The sequence below is a fragment of the Zootoca vivipara genome, chromosome 12, assembly GCF_963506605.1.
Source record: "Zootoca vivipara chromosome 12, rZooViv1.1, whole genome shotgun sequence".
Lineage (NCBI taxonomy): Eukaryota > Metazoa > Chordata > Lepidosauria > Squamata > Lacertidae > Zootoca > Zootoca vivipara.
Window position 1 is genome coordinate 32,363,887 of NC_083287.1, and position 12,298 is coordinate 32,376,184.

General features: G+C 42.0%; 1 protein-coding gene across 1 annotated transcript in view; it reads right to left on the reverse strand.

The window, feature by feature from the left end:
* VPS50 (VPS50 subunit of EARP/GARPII complex) overlaps window positions 1-12,298 on the reverse strand; it is an 82,370-nt gene that overhangs the window by 35,687 nt on the left and 34,385 nt on the right. The window contains exons 17-20 of the mRNA XM_035129040.2: window positions 10,065-10,155; window positions 8,525-8,701; window positions 6,821-6,939; window positions 4,771-4,877 (exon numbers count right to left, since the gene is read on the reverse strand). Of these exons, the coding sequence (XP_034984931.2) occupies window positions 4,771-4,877; window positions 6,821-6,939; window positions 8,525-8,701; window positions 10,065-10,155 (494 nt within the window). The remainder of the gene's footprint in view (window positions 1-4,770; window positions 4,878-6,820; window positions 6,940-8,524; window positions 8,702-10,064; window positions 10,156-12,298) is intronic.

Below are 12,298 nucleotides of genomic sequence, written 5' to 3' on the forward strand. Positions count from 1 at the left end.
TCAATACACACATCTACATAACAGAAAGGCTAGAAGATAGGACTTAAGAGTCTATGAGGAAGACAAGGAACTCTTCCCTAAATCTTGCCCCTGTAAAATCTTTTCTCCCTTAGATGCCAAGAACATTTCTCTATCACTACATCACTCTGCATCTTGACACTGTTCAGGCTCCAGGAACATTTCTTCTTCATTCCTTCCGTAAGATAATGCCAATTTTTAAACTCTCTCCTATAAACCTAGTAGACAACCTTTTTTTTTTTGCACCAAACAGGTATTTTGAAAAGGAATCATCAGAAAAGTCACCAACAGGACCATCAGCAGAGTGTGGGTCTCCCCCCCCCCCCAATCCCCTAGAATAACTAGAAGGGAAGAGAAGAACATTATGAGCAGCACTTGCAGTGAAATCAGACTTTTACAAAGATGCAATCAACAGCATGCTTTTTTGACAAATTGTTTGCCATTGGCACATATTTCTTAGCAATCTCGAGTCTAAAACAAGTGTGATATTAAGACTTCCAGGCAAAACTATATGGGGTGAGTTACTTTTTAATATTTAAAAGTCTGCAACTTTTATGTTTTGGGTTTATTATATAATTTGTCAAGTGCTTATGGATGCGTTTAGAATGATTTCATGATAGGCTCTCACAGTAACATGGTTTACATGGCCGTGGGTAATTCTTACACAGCATAGAATACTGCAGTTATTATCATCACAGTTAAATTTTCCATTACACGATGGTTCTCTGCAAGACATCTTTTCCAGCTCTCACAAGCTACAACCATCAAAGGTGTGTGTGGGGGGGGGAATAGCTCACATTAACCTTATCTCAAATAGATTATGGAGGAGTCATTCGAGTCTGCCCTTAAAGTCTGGCAGAAAAAGAGATAACAGGAATGTATTTCTGCTTTATGTTTTGTGTGAGAAATTAAGCAACAGAACACATAATGAACCATATACCGTAGTAGTATCTTAGAGGTGTTATTCAAGGTGTTTGTAAATTGCAATATAGCTTCAAGAAAAATCGCAGTAGCTCATGAAAGATTTACTTATTTATTTTCATTGCATACAATTTACTGCTTGATTGTAAAAACAACAACCGAAAAACACGAAAGCTCAAAGCAGTTTTTAAAAACCTCAAAGCACTTGATGAATGCCAGTATCCCAGGTTTCTAAGTCAGTGTTCACTGCCTTTTCGTGCTATATATATATATATATATATATATATATATATATATGGATATCCGTGCGTTTTTACTCTTTGCATATTTTCAGCTACAAATATCCTTTCATGATGGAGTTGGATAATGCATGAAAACCCCAGTTTTACATTTTCTCACCCTAATGTGTCCCACAGGGTTATTGAGAGGATATATAGACTCTACAAGACTTTTTGTGCAACAAAAGCACATTGGACATGCCAATTAGTAATTATCCAATACAGAATAGGAAAAACCATGTTTAACCCCTCCGGCCCCCTTTAGAACACTGACATAGCAAAATATTTCATGGTAAGTTTAGTTTCAACAAATAACTTTTGCATATCCACTATTCTTTATTTAGGTACCTATTTATAAAACCATGGCATATAAACCTCATAGTCATCTAGTTCCACCAACTACAATGAAGGACTCTCAACTAAAGATAACAGATGGCCATCCAACCTCTGCTTACAAAACTCAATTGACGTCTCCCATGACTACTATATTTCCTATATTTCTCTTTTTTGAATGTTTGGTAATCTGCTCTAGGAAGGCATCATCCATGTCTTCAGTCTGGCTTGGAGATCCATAGCAGACACACACAGTAAGGTCACTGATGTTTCCCTCTACTACGATTTTTACCCATGTACTTTCTATCTGCCTTCCATGCTCCAGGTCATAGATCTGAGGGCCAACACTTTATCATCTGTGCTTTAGATAATGCATTGTTTCAATATTCCCTAAAAACACTGGAATATGGCACAAAGTTCTACCCCATAATGGCAAACCTAGCTAGGGATATCCTTTAAAAAAGCTATGAAGGAAGGAAATAAAGAACAATCAAAGAACTGGGAGTTCGGGCACAGAAGTCTTTCCTCATATTTCTGGCTTGTAACTAATGAACAACATAATCTTTGCCAAATTCATCTAAACTTTGTAAAGAACGAAGTGCCTGCTTATATTTTTAGACGGCAATTCTGCATAGTCTTCAACCAGATGTATCAACAGTCTTATTAGTTCAGCGAAAGATAGTGTTTGGCCAAGAAATATTGAGCAATATTTATCGAATTATTACTGCAGCATCCCAGAAGAGCTCAGAGTGCAGCAGCTTATGCCATTAGGTCATGCTCACAAATGCAATGTTTTCCCAAAGTCTAACGAAGTTTCAGGTAACAGCATGGGGAGAACAAGATTGCTGGCAAGGATGCATGGCAACGAGGTGCCACACAAGACAATTCAATTACATTCCCTCGTGTCCATCAGATGAAAATCCATTTACCTACATTGTAGATTCAGGTAATGACTTCATGTGATAACCTTTTGTTCTAAGCGTTGTAAAAGGCAATAAAAAGCCCCCAAACACTGAAGGACTTTCTGTTACACCAGTCAGTGGCAAAGCACATTTGTGGGCACGCACGTTGGCTCAGTACAAGTATTCTCCAAGGTTTGCATCCTAGCTAACATTAAATAGTTGGCGTTGTAACCAAATTACAGCATGCCTGACACATCGCCGCCTGCTAAATAAAACCCTACATCCATAAGAATATAAGAAGAGCTCTACTAGCTCAGGCAGTGGCCTGTCTAGCCCAGGCATCCCCAAACTTCGGCCCTCCAGATGTTTTGGACTAAAATTCCCATCTTCCCCGACCACTGGTCCTGTTAGCTAGGGATCATGGGAGTTGTAGGCCAAAACATCTGGAGGGCCGGAGTTTGGGGATGCCTGGTCTAGCCCATCATCTTGTTCTCACAGTGGCCAAACAGACGCCTATGGGAAGCCTGAAAGCAGGGCCTGAGCACAGCACTGCTCTCCCATCTGATTCCAGCAACTGCTGCTCAGAAGCACACTGCATCTGGTATGGAAACAGCATATAGGCATGAGGGTTAGTAGGCACCCTCCATGAACTTCTTCTACTGAAGCCATAGGAGCCAACTCCTAGGAGCCGGGATGTGAGGGCTCCTGGGTGCTTCACACGAGTAAGAGGCTCCAAACTCCGTGGCTGGTTTTTACAGAGTTTTATTATATACATATGTACAAGACAGAGCTAAAAAGTCTATGACTGTTCAGTCCGACTCAGAATCCGGAAGTGCCGCTCGGCGGAACTTCCTCCAGCAAAGCATCCTTGGCGCCCTAAATCTCCTTTTCTGCTCCCAGCGCTTTCCCCCCTAGGTAACTTGGGGGATGGAGGGACCACATTCCCCTCCCCTCCTGAGCTGCTCAGTTTCCTCTCCCCGGAAACCTCCCCTTCCGCGATGTTGTACTCTGATGCTCCCGACACCTCCTGTGGCTGCTCTGAGCCGGCAGCATCCCTCTCCTCCTGCACCATCTCGCTGGGGTCTTCCCTGTCTCAGAGCTCTGACACCGTTCGGCTGGGCTCTCTGCTGACCCCTGGTGGTGGTCCCCTGACATGGGGTCCCTTTGACCCCCCCAAATAAAACATTTGAGGGGGCTTCCCCCCAAAGTTGAAGGGCATTGCCATTCAAATGGTGTCTCTATGCTGCGTCATATGATCAATTATGTGGTTATGTGGGGCAGGACTTACCAGCCTTGGCCCCGTATTTTATTCAACTTGGCACCCTTGATTGAAGCCATCCGAGTTGGCAGCCATCACTTCTTCTTGTGGGAAAGAATTCCATAGTTTATCTAGGCCAGTGATGACCAAACTTGGCCCTCCAGTTGTTTGGGACTACAATTCCCATCATCCCTGACCACTGGTCCTGTTAGCTAGGGATGATGGGAGTTGTAGTCCCAAAGCAGCTGGAGGGTCAAGTTTGGTCATCACTGATCTAGGCTCAGTGCAAAGAAGTACTTTCTTTTGTCTGTCCTGAATCCATGGGATGTACTTGAGTTCTATTATTATAAGAGATGCATTCTATCCACTTTCTCTATATGACACATAATTTTATACACTTCTATCATGTCGCCTCTTAGGAAAATAAAGAAAGTTGAACACGTGCCAGATATACTTCAAGCAGTGCGGATATTATATGCCAGACACTGGAGAGACTACAGAAAACCAGCTAAAATACGGGAGCAGTTGGGAGATAATGAAGCTAAAAAGGGTGGTCGAAAAAGGAGGACTACAAGGAGGCATCAACTGCCTGAGAACCCACAGTTAATTACATTAAACAATAGCTAGGGACTGATTGCACACACCTGTGAAAATGTTGCAAGATAATGTGGTGGATTACTAAATGGGAATATTTTCATGAAGCTTTTTTGTAATGAAGCATATTCCATTCTTTGAATTAATAGTTATTACTATTTCTCCCCTCCTGGTGAGTTTTTGTTGTGCTTTTCTTTTGTAAATATACTGCAGAATCTCTTCATGATAAATTATCTTGCAATCTTTTATAATTTTGTTTCACATCGTAATTTTTGTATTTTTTTTGGTAACAAAAATATAACAGCAACAGCAGCGGCAACGGCAACAAACTCAGAACTATTCAAAGATGAGACTATGACACTCCTGTTATAAAGTTTTAAAATCCAGGCGATTCTAAATATAAAACACACACACACTGATAAAACATGCAGGATGTATTAAGAAAGCAAGAAACCATTTCACTTACCAACAAGTCTTATTACATTCAGTGTAGTGTTGGTCAAAATGGGAGCGTTCACCTTACTGAGGCAATAATCTGATCGTTTCCTGCTTCTCAAAGTCTCTCGAGAAATACTAGGTAGAAAAATGATTAGGTATAAGTGCACAGACATGGACCACGCAGATGGGAAAGTTAATGTTTCGTTTATATTTTGTTCCTGCCACTAAAGGAGCAGAGTATAGTAATGGTTTGTAAGTAAACACGCTGCCATGTGGCCCCTTTGAAAGTTGCTCAGAAGGGAATGCGGCCCTGCAGGCCAAACAAGTTATCCAGGCCAGATCTAGAAATGAAGGCTTAAGCATCCTTCTGAACAATTTGCATTTGGGGTGGATATGGGTGGCCCAATAATGGCAAAGCTTTGACTGGAATTAAGAGGTATTGGGAGTTAGGTAAAATGTTACTTTCATTTTGAGAGAATAAAATAAAATATGGCTCCTTTAGTCGGACCTGAGTATCGCTTCCTAGAAGCCTCAGGCTTCTACACCTGTTTATCTATCTTCTACAATAGGAATACATTTATCACCTCATACCCTTAGTAATTAAGTCATACTGAAGTCATACCTAATTTCAATTTTTCCAATTAACAAAAGGATGGGGGGGGGGGAAGGTCTTAGCCCAAGCGCTTAAAATGATAAATGGCTTTATTTTAGCAGGAGCGTGCAGCATTTTAATTTCTTCATGGAATAATTATTGGAGCTACAAAGGCCAAACAAAGCTCTTGCAGACTTTTAAACTATGAAGATCACGTAGATGTAAAAGCTGTAATGCTAACGCCTCCATTTGCAAAGATCTGTTTTCTCATTCCCAAAGTAGCATTCATGTGCTACTTGCTACCGTTGTTACTAATCTGCCTTGAAAGATGCTTAACGGAGTTGTGCAGCTTCCACCCATTTTAGATCTCTACCTTCTCTAACCCAAGAACATAAGAAGAGCCCTATTGGATCAGGTGAGTGGCCCACCTGTTCAGCATCCTGCTCTCACAGTGGCCAACCCAGATGCCTATGGGAAACTAGCAAGCCGGACCTGAGTACAACAGCGCTCTCGCCTCCTGTGGTTTCCAAGCAATTGAAATTCAGACACATACTCCCTCCGACAGTGGCGGTAGAACACAAAGATATCAGATTTAGGAGCCTTTGGCAACCTTTTATCCTCCATGAATTGTTTTTTTAAAAAAGAACCAATCCAAGCTGGTGGCCATTGCTGGGAGGGCTGCCTGCTCCTATATGAACCTGGCTGCTCTCTAGTCATAGTCAGATGCTCTGCTTTGGGTACCACCACCACCTTCAGAACTACCATGCAGGTCACAACCAGGTGTGGGGCTTTTTCCTGTAACAGCTTAAAATCGCCCAAGGTGGCTGATAAAAAGCATGAACGTCAAACAGTGGTTTTTCAAACAGTGTTCTGGAGTTCCTCAGTTGACTATCAAGGGTTCCCAAGTGAGAAGATCAGTAATAGCAGACAAGCTTTGCTTAATGGTCACTTGCCCATCACTGCCAAGAGCAGCTGTAGAAGCTTGCTGGCTTGCTGTCCTTTAACATGCATGCTAATTTTAAACAGGTACATGGTTAACGACCAACAGGCCTAGGCAACTCTCTCTTTAAACCAAGGGTGGCTATCCTGCCGCTATCCCAGGTGCTGCTGGACTCCAATTCCCATCATCCCTGACAACTGGCCATGGTGGCTGAAGCTGATGGGAGCTGGAGTCCAAAAACAACACGAGCGTCGCAGATGACGCATCCTTGCTTTTAAACAGATGGCATCCTAGAACATAGACCCAGAATGCTCTGCACTACGCAGGGGTTTTCATGGCACATGTCTGGCACATACAAGCATTGTGGGAGCAGCAGGTAGGGAGTGTTCCTCACTAGACAAATGGATGTAGAAAGAGTTGCCTCAAGATATGTTTTTTTTGGGGGGGGGCGGCTTTCAAAGTCCCACTAAGGATGAGTGGACAGTATATATGTTTATGCTTAAGCATGTCAGAAAAAATAAGTTAAGAAATGTGTGTTCAATGTACCTTTTTACTGGGGCATCTCCAGTCTGTTCATCAACGTAGTCTCTCTTCAGTTCTTCAGGAACGTCGCTATCGCTGTCATACTCTTGATAGGCACTCTTTTCCTGCTCATCCGATTCATACTATCAAAATAAACCGTAAGCGCTTTCAGCTCCTGTGCAATAACTCAGAAGGCACATAAAATGCCCCACTGGTCCTTAGACTTTAATTCCGTACACGGAGCAACGTTGTCTGAAGTTAAGATACTGTTCCTGTCATTCTTCTCCTGGTGAATGGTGGATACCTTGCTCACCAGACAAAAACTTCTTTTTTTAAAAAAAGACAACTACAGTACTATAGGTTTTTTAAACAGCAAATAATATCTGGACTAGTCAGATTCAGTTCTGGATAGATAGATAGATAGATAGATAGATAGATAGATAGATAGATAGATAGATAGACAGACAGCCTGAAACTTGCACACACTTTATTTACACAATTGTAACCTTACATGTGGGACGCGGGTGGCACTGTGGGTTAAACCACAGAGCCTAGGGCTTGCCGATCAGAAGGTCGGCGGTTCGAATCCCAGCAACGGGGTGAGCTCCTGCCAACCTAGCAATTTGAAAGCACGTCAAAGTGCAAGTAGATAAATAGGTATCGCTCCGGTGGGAAGGTAAACGGCATTTCCGTGCGCTGCTCTGGTTTTCCAGAAGCGGCTTCGTCATGCTGGCCACATGACCTGGAAGCTGTACGCCGGCTCCCTCGGCCAATAAAGCAATATGAGCGCCGCAACCCCAGAGTCGGTCACAACTGGACCTAATGGTCAGGGGTCCCTTTACCTTTAACCTTACATGCAGCGGGTGGGGGATTAAATAACTAAATGGAGAGCTGGGAAAACCCACTGTTCGCTGCTCTCCATTTACACACACACACACACACACACACACACACACACACACAGGGTCCCAATGGGTTTTTCCTACTGCTTTGGGAAGAGAGCAGGAGGGCTCTGGCAGCATTAAAAAACTCATTTTTTAATGTCTGCAGATCTAATGACTGCCCAACCAAATTTGAGGAAAACATGCATATAACTCATTTTCTTCAGCGTTCTAGTTCCTTCCTCACAGAACATTCTGTATCCGAAGTGTCACAGAGAACACAAAACAGAAAGAAAGAAAGAAAGAAAGAAAGAAAGAAAGAGCCCTGCACAAATTCATATTCATGACAGCCTGATAATTCACTAATTATCCAGATGCTGGAGAGTGGGGATGCAGCACAGCAAGTACTAACTCGATATTACCATGGGCAATCCAAAACAAGGTTGCAGAAAATATATACTACAACTTACAGAAAGTCATAGCTGGTTGCTGGTATATGTGATCATTGCGCCCCCTAGCGATCTGAGAATGTGTCAGTTCTGTGATGATAGTAGGACCAATCAGTTACGTATAGGAAAACAGAACGCGACTCGCATTGTAGCAACAGAAAGGCCAATCCTTGACAGTGACCAATGTGGGGCTCGAACTCATGACCCTGACATTTGAGATTCTCGTGCTCTATCAACTGCGCGGTCCTGAATCGAGATCTCTACAGTAACACCAGGCATGTCGACAGGGAATTCCCTGTTTGAAGCATTATTACTTTGCAATCTCCATTTTGAAAATTAACTGGTTAGAAATAGCGTGTCTCACATAATACTAAGAGCTCATCAAAGTGTTCCCTTACCCCATTGGAAGCCAGCACATCCTCAGTCTCGTCATCTCTGTTGTTGGCTTGGATTTCAAAGGGATTCCCTCCATTACAATACTGCTCAAACAGAGTCATGGTTCTTTCTGTTTCTGAAGCAGGCTGCTTGCTTGGCGACACAGAAGGGGAACGGGACTGTGCCATGAACTTAAATTCCTATTAACACAAAACAGAAGGTGATTTATAGACTCTGCCATGCAGTTTAAATATTGATCCACATAATAAAGGAGCAGTTTCTTTACAAGCACTGTGGTGTTTGTCTTTCAGCTAACATGGCTTTCCTTCTTTCATTTCATTTTTTTAAAAAGACTGCAAATGTAACCATTAATTTGATGCTTGTCTAATTCTAACACACTTGCCCAATTACTTCAGGCAAAACACCCCCTGCAGCTTGGAAATGAAAGACTTTCAAAACACATATTAAGTTCATTAGTGAAGCATCGTGATGAATTACGTTACAGCAGACTTTTTAAAAAGCAAACTATGAGAACTACAATGCCTCTGCATTTACAGCTGCTTAAAAATCAATCAATATAAATGGCTGCTAAAAGTGAATTTTAACAAGCTTTCTTTTTATCATAGCATCTGGTTTTATCACTACCTTGAATGCTGGAAATAGCATGGGATGCACAAATGCTGATTAAAGACTCTATTTGGACATCATGCAAAGCCACAGTTTAGCATAACAAGAACGAGCCACTGTGACCTTCATGTTCTCTATATTGCTCCACTGCAACTGCAAGTTTGGAAGCTTTTGCTTCCAGTTTAATCACAGCTTGTCCCATCATCCAGACTTGACAAACTATGGTTCACCTTAACGGTGGTTCATCTTAAACAAGCCCAATTCAAAACACTGGCTATGAAGCTTGCTTGTTTAAAAAACCCATAGTTAACATTGCACACAATTTAGGTTTGCATAACATGCTGAGCTGCGCTAAGCTTCCATCAGAAGTGATAACTTCCAATCCTCACAGTCACACTAAAGGAGGCATGCAAGGTTCACTGCAGCTTGTTCTTATCAAACAAAACAATTGCTTGGAATGATGTCCAAAGGCAGAAGGGCTGGATCCAGTTAACAAAAAGACCACTCCCACATATATACCTTGCCCCCAAGTTCACACACTGCTGGGAACAGGTAGGCTCCACAACAGCTGTCATGCTTCCATTTGTGCAAAACACTGCATACAATCTGTAGCACAAGCAAAACATCGCATTTGGATTTACTTTTATCTTTCTCGTGTCGTTTTACACCACAAGGTGCAAAAGAGCTTATTGGCAAGTGAAAAACACATTCAAGAACTTTCTTTAAAATTTGCTCCTTCCAATTCTGAATACAAAATGCATATGGTGCTTTTAGGTATCGCCACATTGTGTTTTGCTTCCCTAGCACAAGTCACAGCAAATGTACAGCGAAAGTCAAGATAGCGGCAAACCCTTCAACAGTCTTGGCCAAAGTAGCCTTAACCATTTATGTTAAGCATTCGTCCCATTCCTGCTTTTTAACATGGCTAGGACTTACATGAAGCTGTAATATGCTGAAGCTTGATTTCACAGGACAAAGCTCCCACGTCTCGTTCTCCAAGAACATTCGCAGTTCTTCAAGGCGGGTTCTAAAACAAAGTTTAGTGTCAGCAAAAGGAAAGGGTGTAACAAGACAACTATATTAAGAAATTAAGAACCTAGCTGCAGGTCCATTTAATCAAATTCTGCTATTCTTTAATGATCCTCCGTTAATGAGCTAATCACGACTCTACTACATGGTTCTCCAAAATGGATCTCTTGCAGCCACATAGGAGCCAAATAAGAAGGAAAGGACTGAGGGGTGAGATAAACTGTTTCCTATCCATGTTTCCATGAAGCTTAAGCAACAAAACATAGGAAAGACCTAAACAAGCCCTTCCTGGGTAGAGTGATGAACAGAGTAGTAGACCCTCTGCAATAAAAAAATATGCAAATTGTGTACAATGGTCAGACCTGGGAAAACTTAGTATGTCGTTTTGTGCTCAGTTTACAAAAATTACTGTACTTCCAAGATCTGCATTTTGGGAAGAGGAAATTAAATTCCCTTGTCAAGGATATACTACCTACATCCAAAGGTGTTTCGTGCAAGAGGATATTCACAGCTGCTTGTGCAAGGGCGACACTGGGGACACTAGACTTAAGAGGAGGTAGGAAGCCCCACTGTGTAAGCAGAGTCCTTCTTATGCTTCTCTGGATCCAAACCCAGAAAGGTACTGTGCAAAGAACAGGAAGCTTCCTCCTCCCCCGTCACTTTGAAATCATGTGCAACACCTCCCCCTCTGGGGGCTTTTAAAATCCCCATAGACACTACCAACATATCAGGAAACTCTTTCATTATTTCATTATTCATTATTACTACTAGTAGTAGTAGAGTTCATATTGCGCCTTTCCATGCTCAATGTCCAAAGAAACTAACAACAACATGCACAGTTATCAAATAAAAACAAATAAAACAGAAGCAGCCAATTAAAATGCAGAGCAGCAAGAAAGGAAGCCAATTAATTAATTCATAACAACAATATATTCCTTTAAAATATTCCTTTAAAAATATGAATGGCTTAGAATGCTGAAATCCAAATTGCTGCCATTACAATGCATTTATTCTCAAGCTTTGAGGTCAATATCGACATCTAGTCACTTGGCAAGTTGGTGTTATGTATCTTCCTGATAAGTGATGAAATCTTGGAAGCAGGCAGCAATAACGGTCTCCTTGCCACTTAGAAAGGTGTCATCCTGCCAAGAGGTTACATGCACACTGTGGCTGATTAAAATGTGACAGATGGATATTTGTATTCACTGGTCATTTTCACCTGCAATGCTAAACCTGTCAAGTTCAGTTTTGTTTTCAAAAAAATCTCATCTTAGAATTATGTGTGAATTGGGAATTGTGGTTTTACAACAAGTAATTGTTAAACAAGTCAGGCTCGCTTAGCAACTAGCTATTGCTTACTGTAAAAGCACAATCCACAGTTCATGTGTCACAACGCTAAACATGAGATTATTTGAAAACAAAAATAAACTTGGTAGAAGTCTTCCACCTGCACAAAATGAGGGGAGGGGAATGCATGAGTCCCGTGTTTCACTCTGGCACAAAACCAGATTAAAAGCCACAGTTCTCTTATATTTCCTTTGTATGATGCAAAAGCACAAATGCACATTTGGTTCTGTTTCCAGAGGTTCCTTTTCCTCACATCTAAACAGTCATGACAAGACTTCAAGAAAAATGGGGGGGGGGCAATTGGTGGCAATGAAATATTGCGAGTCGAGGACCCGCCACCCGCATAGAGTTAAATAAGACACATGGACACATGTATTTTAGGTTAATGGGCAATATAAGGCCACAACTTTATTGGTTACAGCATGTGAGAGGTATTGGCTTAGGCATTGGATAAGACAATGTATACATGACCCCACCCTGCTCAGCGGGGAGTCATTCGAGGGTTAACAACCAGTGGGAGGAGCTTGTTGATGCAAATAGAACTGGAAGCTCCCCCTGATGTCACTGGGGGTCATGCCATGGCCCTAGCCACCAGCAGATCATTGGACAGGATCCACGATCGCCGGATCCCTTTAACAGAATACCCAAAGGGGGAGGGGTGATGGCCACAACCTGCCCTCCAACACACTACACATATTCCAGTGCCTAACTGCCAATACCAGAAAGTTGTGACGAATTGCTACGAGGTAGGCAATAAACCAAGAGGCTGGTGCCAATTTGCCGAATGGATAAAA